This window comes from Prosopis cineraria, unplaced genomic scaffold, assembly GCF_029017545.1.
Source record: "Prosopis cineraria cultivar Desert tree isolate PC_DT_omini unplaced genomic scaffold, ASM2901754v1 PC16, whole genome shotgun sequence".
Taxonomy (NCBI): Eukaryota; Viridiplantae; Streptophyta; class Magnoliopsida; order Fabales; family Fabaceae; genus Prosopis; species Prosopis cineraria.
The window spans coordinates 203622-211344 of record NW_026555347.1 but is presented as its reverse complement, the minus strand read 5'-3'; the positions used below and the strand labels follow the sequence as shown (position 1 = coordinate 211344).

Genomic DNA, 7723 nt, shown 5'->3' with positions numbered 1-7723 from the left:
GAATGAAAAGAGATCATCCCAACACAACAGGTGACCGGGAAATCCACAGGTTCGATAGAATGGAATGGTCCAGCAAAGTGAACGAAGTCCTATGTTCACTTCAGTAGTCCCCTTCAAAAGCGGCTTCCCGAAACACGGAACAAATCCTATTCGCGAATCGGCATGCTGCTAGTTAACCAAGGTTCACTTCAGCTATGGTGCCAAATCCATTGCATTGCTTTGCCATCTTAGCAGCTTTCTTCTCACAGGTGCGGTAGCAATACCTAAAAAATAGAAATGAGTGTGGCGGGGCAGGAAACTACCTCGCGTCTTGTCGAAACAAGGCGTGGAAGGAGATTTTTCTAAAAAAATGGCTTTCCATCGCGCGTTGTTTGATAAGTTGATTACCCTGAGGGTGGCTCGCTCAGTGCTTACGAACGAAAAAATGTTTGTCGATTAGGTGCGGAATACCTAATTCACTGGAGGACCTCTGAAAGGGCTTTCTAGTTGATCACTAACCTTGGCATTCTCCTTTCGTGCTCATTTCTGTTAGTGACGTATTTTGGAGCGCTGAACCATGGACTCTTACTTGGCTTAATTAGGCCCTTCTTCAAGAAATCATCCATTTATTTCTGATTCAACTTTCTCAAATGTATTAGTTCGATCCATTAGGTTCTTCGATTTGTTCGGAAAAGAAACGAGAGCCAAGAAAACATCTTTGATTACGATTAAAAGGAACAATCTCAAATAGACCAAGATCCAATTTCGGGTCATTTCTTGGTGAACATAATCTGCCATAATCTCTTCGATCCCTTCATTTATGTGCCAGAATAAAGAGAGATTTGGTAGGAAAGTGGAAGAGACTTTTTTGTATATGATAATCAAAGGGAGTGGGAAAGCTGCAGTAATTCTTTGGAAAAGCCCGGTTCTCTTTATCTTCGAGCTTTCATTCCTCAATCCACTGTTTCGTTCCTTCATATACCTCCCCACCAATAGATAGAGACAAATGGGAATAACCGAACCACGTCTACAAAATGCCAGTACCATGCAGCTGCTTCAAAGCCAACGTGATGCTCCTTGGTCAGATGACCAAGATATTGGCGAATACCACATATGATCAAGAAAAGAGTACCTATAATCACATGAAAACCATGAAAGCCAGTTGCTAAGAAAAAGGTAGAACCATAAATACTATCCGAAATAGTGAAGGGTGCTTGATAATATTCCATTCCTTGAAAGCCAGTGAATACTAGAGCCAGTGAAACGGTAGCTACTAAAGCGTAAACTGCTCGTTTTTCCTTCCCCGCGAGTATAGCATGATGAGCCCAAGTTACGGCAGCTCCGGATGAAAGGAGAATAGGGGTATTAAGAAAAGGGATTTCCCGAGGATCTAAAACCCCAATCCCTTTTGGGGGCCAAATACCCCCGATCTCTACCGTAGGTGCCAAAGAAGAATGAGAAGAAGCCCGAAAAAAAGCAAAAAGGAACATAACCTCCGATACGATGAACGGAATAGAACCATATCGAGGTCCTAATTGTACGACTTTGGTATGATGTCCCTCCAACGTGGATTCACGTAGAACATCGCGCCACCATACAAACATGGTATATACGATAAATATGAGGCCCAAACTGAGAAGTGTTGCACCCCCTTGAAATGGGTGCATGTACATCACACCTCCTACGGTGGTTGCCAAAGCTCCGAGTGAACCCGAAATAGGCCATGGACTTGGATCTACCAAATGATAAGAATGCCTCTGAGATTCAATCATAAACCACTTATACTCGGTTGTATGTCAACCTCCCCTTCACCCCCAAAAGTGGTAAAGAAGTATTTTGGGTCTAATTATCTTTCTATCTGACAGGACGGAAGGGATGGTTCTTTCATTGCATTGATAGAAGTAGAAGTCTAACTAGAATCTCTCTATTACTTTGAGAAGAGAATCGTTGGTTTGACCGACGAACTACGTGGGAGAAAGAAATAAGAAAAAAAAAGAAAGAAGGGGGTAGATTTAGGCTCCTTCCCTTCCACTGCATAGCTGCGCTAGCAGGTACTACGAGCCCTCTGTCCCACGCATCTAACCAGCTCGCGTGGTTCACCGGTTCCACCGAAAACTCTCATTTGTTGAAGCGGAGCATAGTGCGCTTTAGGCGCCGAGCGAGAAACGTCTCTTTCTTCTTTCGTTTCGGTTTATTCACTGATCTGAAACTTAGCACTTGTTTTCTTATTGATTCTAGGGGCGGCGGCGTTCTTAAATGGAACAAGCAACGGAATTAGCGCTCTAGCGCGAAAGCCCCCACTTAGTTTAAGGCGTTAGTACGAACAAGCCCGCTACGAATAAAGGCGCCCGTTAGCGAAAGCCCCCACTTAGTTTAAGGCGTTAGTACGAACAAGCAACGGAATTAGCGCCCGTTAGCGAAAGCCCCCACTTAGTTTAAGGCGTTAGTCACGAACAAGCCCGCTACGAATAAAGGCGCCCTAGCGCGAAAGCCCCCACTTAGTTTAAGGCGTTAGTCACGAACAAGCAACGGATGAGCGCTCTAGCGCGAAAGCCCCCACTTAGTTTAAGGCGTTAGTACGCGCAGCCGTTTTCTTGCTGCAGCCGTTTGATTGCTGCTTTAGTTGGATTGCTGCTTTAGTTTGATTGCTGCTTTAGTTGGATTGCTGCTTTAGTTGGATTGCTGCAGCCGTTTGATTGCTCGGTGCTTGTTGTGCGTTAGTCGCACAGGAACAAGCAACGAGCAAGAAAGGCTCCTTCCTTGAGGAGAGTATTCGCAAGAGTTTCTTGACGAAGTCGACAGCCGGTTGGAGCAAGCCCGAGAAATAGATCGGGTTCGTGACAACGAACGTGCTCGACTACGGGAGGAGCTTGATGCCCAAATGGCACCTTTTATTCAATTCAGGCGGCCGAGCTCGCAGCTGAAAGTCGGGCGAAAGCCGTCGAAGTTCCAACGTTGCTTAGTCAACAAATCCAGGCCCAAGAAAAGAACACTGTGGGACGAGGTGCGCAGCGAGAAGAAATAAGGGTCTATCAAAAAAAAAGAAATAAGGGTCGAAGTTTAAACCGCTCACAGTAGTTCTTTTTTTGGTTATCTTTCCGGTTATCCGCTCACAGTAGTTCTACCTAATAAAAAAAAGAATAAATTGATTGGATACCGTTTGTGGGATTAATTGATTGGATACCGTTTATGGTATTAATTGATTGGATACCCAAGAACCATAATCTTTACTAGGAACAGCTTCTACGACAATAGGCGTAAAGGCATGATTAGTTCCACAAATCTCACTGCACTGACCATAGTAAACCCCTTCTCGTTGTACCGAAATAGAGATCTGATTTAAACGACCAGGTACAGCATCACATTTGACACCTAAGGAAGGTACAGCCCAACTATGAGGTACATCAGCAGGTGTTACAATAATACGTAGATGAGTTTTGGCTGGTACAACCACTCTATTGTCCACTTCTAATAAACGTGATTGACCCAATTCTAGATCATCTTCTGGAATCGTATAACTGTCAAAAGTTAGTGACTGTTCATCGGAACTGTTATAGTCTGAATACTCATAAGTCCGATACCATTGATGTCCAATAGCTTTGATAGTAATGGCTGGATCTACTACTACCTCGTCCATTGAGTATAACAGAGCAAATGATGGTATAGCAATGAACATCGGGATGATACTAGGAAATATGGTCCGAAGAATCTCGATAGTAGTTCCATGAACAATCCTTTGCGGGATTGGATTTTTTTGATAGTTGAAATGCCATAAAGCGCGAACCAAGATCCGTGATACGAAAACCAAAATCAGAATGAGGAAGAAAAAGATATCGTGATGTAAGTCTATTATTCCTTGCATCATAGGTGTTGCTGCGTCTTGAAACCCTAATTGCCATGGTTCCGCTGCATCACAAGAAGAATTCGTTAATAATTGATTTAGAACAATAACAATCATTTGCTTTGGTTCATTATTTGACTGCTCTGCTCCCAAAAGGAGAGACTTTCTTTTTCTTGCTTGCTCTCCCAATTCAGGAAGACGGAAATCGCCAGTTGGGTTTACCAACCAAGAAAGACATGGGAAAAGAAAGATGCACAAAGGAAAGAACTCATTTCTCAGGAGAAATATACCTAGACCGACCTGCTAATTCCATAAAGACCTAGCTAAGAGACTTTACTGAATGACTTGATCGATCGTACTAGATAGATAGTCTCAGATAGACCATAATCCTTTCATACGCTATTTTTGATCCAATCTCGCACTTGGTCTGATCCTCTTTATTGATGTTCCCTCACAGACCCATTATGTAACCTTCTCTTATTACGACGTTTCTTTCTTGATTGAATACATCATTGATTGAAACAATCATGCAAGAGGTCTGCTACGTCAATTGCGTGCGTAAGGAGTTGGACAGAGAGAACGGCACCATGTGAGATTCTCATCCCTACTCCTTCGATTAATGGTCTTGATGTCAGCCCTCTTCCTATAGATCTGGGATGGAGGGACGCAAGATAGAGCAAGAGGTTTTTTGATCGCCCTTTTGAATAGGCAACTTTTACATACGGGAACTTACGAATAATGATTCTCTTTGACAGGAACTTGCTGATAAGAGACTCTCTTCGATGCAACTCAAAGGAAGTCGCTCCAGGAGTCCAGAGAGCAGCCAGATGTTACGGTCGGAACTGACTAGCGTGACCGGAACCTCTGAGGATAGAAAGCCCGCTGCTTACCAGATTATGCTAGCAACTTCACACCGACAGAGAGCAAAGATAAGGCGGAATGGAGACCATCGGTCGCCGCGCCGGCTCAAAAAGAAAGGTTCTTACTCCGAGAAGACTTACCCAAAAGAGCCAAAGCGTTCAGGTCAGCAACTCGACCTTCGCCTACTTCGGAAGGATCCAATGAAAGTGGGCCCAATTGCTTGAACATAGAACCTTTGTATCCGAGAGTAGACCTGTCCATAACGGAAATCCGGAACCTGAATCAAGGATTGGTACCTTGTACTCAAGACCTTTCTCAGCAAGCCAGTCATAGACCTTCCATAGAAGACCAAATTGAACCAACTGAGGGTCAGTTTTTTTGACCTTCCAGGACCGGTTCACAACCGGAGCTTCGAAGAAATCTTGGATGGTTACGTCGGGTGACCAGGCCGTAAGCCAATACCAACGGACATAAGCTAGCCACTGTTTAACCCAAGCCCGCAGAACAGTCCACTCATGTAAGTATTCCAGACCGTCAATCTTAAGATCTGGAAATAACTTAATATCGAGCGGTTTCGTTCTTTCCCTTAAGAAGGCCACTAAGACCCCCCTAAGGTATGGGTCGAGGGGTCTACCACGCCCTAGCCATATTTCTAACGGCATAGAGCGCTTGTAGAACATAGAAAGCAGCTTACCGAGTTTGCTATACTTCCTATGAGGGAATTTACTAATGGTTCTATAACCAAATCCACCAATCCTTTTCCAGGGTTGTAAACCTTTTGACTGGATATGTCATATGGATTGACATTCACCCGTAAGGGTGATGATAGTTCATAAGGCAGTTCAAGGAGATGGGTGACAAATCCACCGTCACTGAACGTGCATAGAAACGTTTAGCAAATTCCAGACATCCATTATCAGATATCAGAGATTAATGATTTGGATGTTGATATTGGAATATAAACCTCTGACCGGCTTGTTTGCTTGCTTGCCTACTCTGAACCCTTATCCTTGAACTCTGAAAGCACTCTACTGAACTTTCAGACGTCTTATAACGGATTATAATCCACTTGCTCTCTCCTACTCTACTCTCTAGGAACAGATGATAAGAGATCACTAGGGAATTGAACCGCTAGTAACGATTCCTTCTGATATGATTCTGATTCAATCGGATGCTTATCCGGGCATCGAATTTCATTTTTTGATAGCTAGACTAGTTGCATGGGAACTTCCTCGATTAAAGACTGATTTTAATAGCCCTTTTAAGGGGATCCCTCTCTCAGTCAGTCAAGTCGGAATCGAGTTCATACAGAAATAGTCTTTTCAACTCAGCTTTTCAGCATTCATTCCAAGTCTTGGAAATCGTATATCCCGGGTTTAGTCATTGCTCTTCATTCGCCTAGTTGTCCCTGAAGGGAATGTGTAAGCGAAGCGTCCCCCCTTTGACTCCCTTCTTCTGCTTTCTTTCCATTTAGTGTGCAAAGTGTTCCGTATATGGCTAAGTGTCCATTTTCTTCGTGGTGAAAGAGCCCTTAGGGAAATAAATCTTCCTATCCTTGATTGAGGGCGGACTCGACTTCATGTCCAATTTGATCCTTGCAAGCAGTCCCATTCTTGTTATCGTAAGCTTTCTTGTGGTAAGCGGCTTTTCCTTTAGTTCTTTTGTGCTCGCCTTACCTTATTGTGCTTTGCATCTTTCTCTTTTTCGTAAGCCTTGATGAAACCGTTGCGAATGCTACAATAGCTTCGCCTTAAAGTCATCAAAGCTGATATAGGTTGTGCTATTAGTGATTGTGGTGACGAAAGCGGTGGTAATCCGGCATAAATAAACAGATCCTTGTGTGAGACCACAGAATTGATTGCAATGAGAGCTTACTTGAGTGTGCATACATAAGTATGTGGCCATGGGCTGATTGCCCTTTTTTAAGTTAAGGTCTGAAGTGGAAGCTTTCGAGCCCCTTTCTACAAAATCTCTGATCAAGGAATCGCTTTTCTAAGGCTACAAAAACATCTCGTGCAGTTGGTAGATCATGCACTTCCTGTAAAATATCCCGCGTAAGAGTGGCATTAGTGGATGACTGTTTTTTCGAATAGGTTATAGAAGAGAGAATAGGCTCTAGGACTGATCACTTTCCTGTGTCCTGTGGGGGGAGGCCCTATTCATTACGCGATCCTTAAGTCCTACCTTACCTGACTAGAAAGCCTTTAGCGCAGTACTGTTACCCAAGAAAGTAGAATAGATTCGATTAGTAGCCAGCCATCTTATCAGGCTAGGTGGGACCCACCGTTCTGCTTACAGCCTTGAGAATCAATTTGCATTCTGACTGCCTATCCGAAGCTGAGTTTTGGACCAATAGCGAAACCTATCGACAACTTTATACACAGAAAGTGTTGACCTTTATACTTCAAACTAGTTATATTTGAGCCATAATACCTACAGGAAAGCACATTGAGAGGTGTCAGTTCCTTAGAGAAAGGACCCTATTCTCTCTCTCTAGAATATAGATGCTAGTAAAGCTACTGTCGCTCTCAACTCTAGAATCTGTCTAAGTACCCCTTTCAATCGGATCGAAGGTCGCTAGCGAGCGAGTCCTACTGAATAGCCCAGAACATGGAATACCAATCTCAACAGAAAAAGAGTCTTTTCTTTGTCTTCAGCGCTACGTGTCTTTCCCTCCTTTGTATGCTTAGGGTGCCTCCCTCCCCCTCGCTATTCACCTCCCGCAGACCAAGACTCCAACCGAAGCACATACCAGGGAATTAGTAGTCGGAGAATTGGTGGTCATAGGATCGGTACATCGGTGTGGGTACAATGATTTTTATGGGCTTGTAAATGGAATTGGTGTAAATTCAGTTCGGCAGGGTCACCGAACGAGCGTCGCTTCTTAGCTTGCCCAAGGATGCTAGCCATATCACCCAACAATTTAGCACCTTCTAACATTTCTTTAGGAAATCGCTTAGCTATATCTCTTACCGTGTTTATGTCGGCTTAGATCCTAATCTAATATTCCCGACCCCTACTCCCATAATGCTGACCTTAGCA

At 43.8% G+C, this 7723-nt stretch overlaps 2 protein-coding genes across 2 annotated transcripts; both read right to left on the bottom strand.

The window, feature by feature from the left end:
• Positions 1 to 807: 807 nt before the first annotated feature.
• LOC129294844 (cytochrome c oxidase subunit 3) lies at positions 808 to 1767 on the bottom strand. The gene has a single exon (XM_054933334.1). The coding sequence runs from the start codon at positions 1749 to 1751 to the stop codon at positions 954 to 956; it is 798 nt and encodes a 265-aa protein (XP_054789309.1). The 5' UTR covers positions 1752 to 1767; the 3' UTR covers positions 808 to 953.
• Positions 1755 to 5415, bottom strand: LOC129294843 (cytochrome c oxidase subunit 2-like). The gene is given in 3 exon segments (XM_054933333.1): positions 1755 to 3969; positions 3972 to 4037; positions 4040 to 5415. Coding segments are annotated over 3 exon segments (888 nt in total). The 5' UTR covers positions 4059 to 5415; the 3' UTR covers positions 1755 to 3166.
• Between the last annotated feature and the right edge of the window lie 2308 nt (positions 5416 to 7723).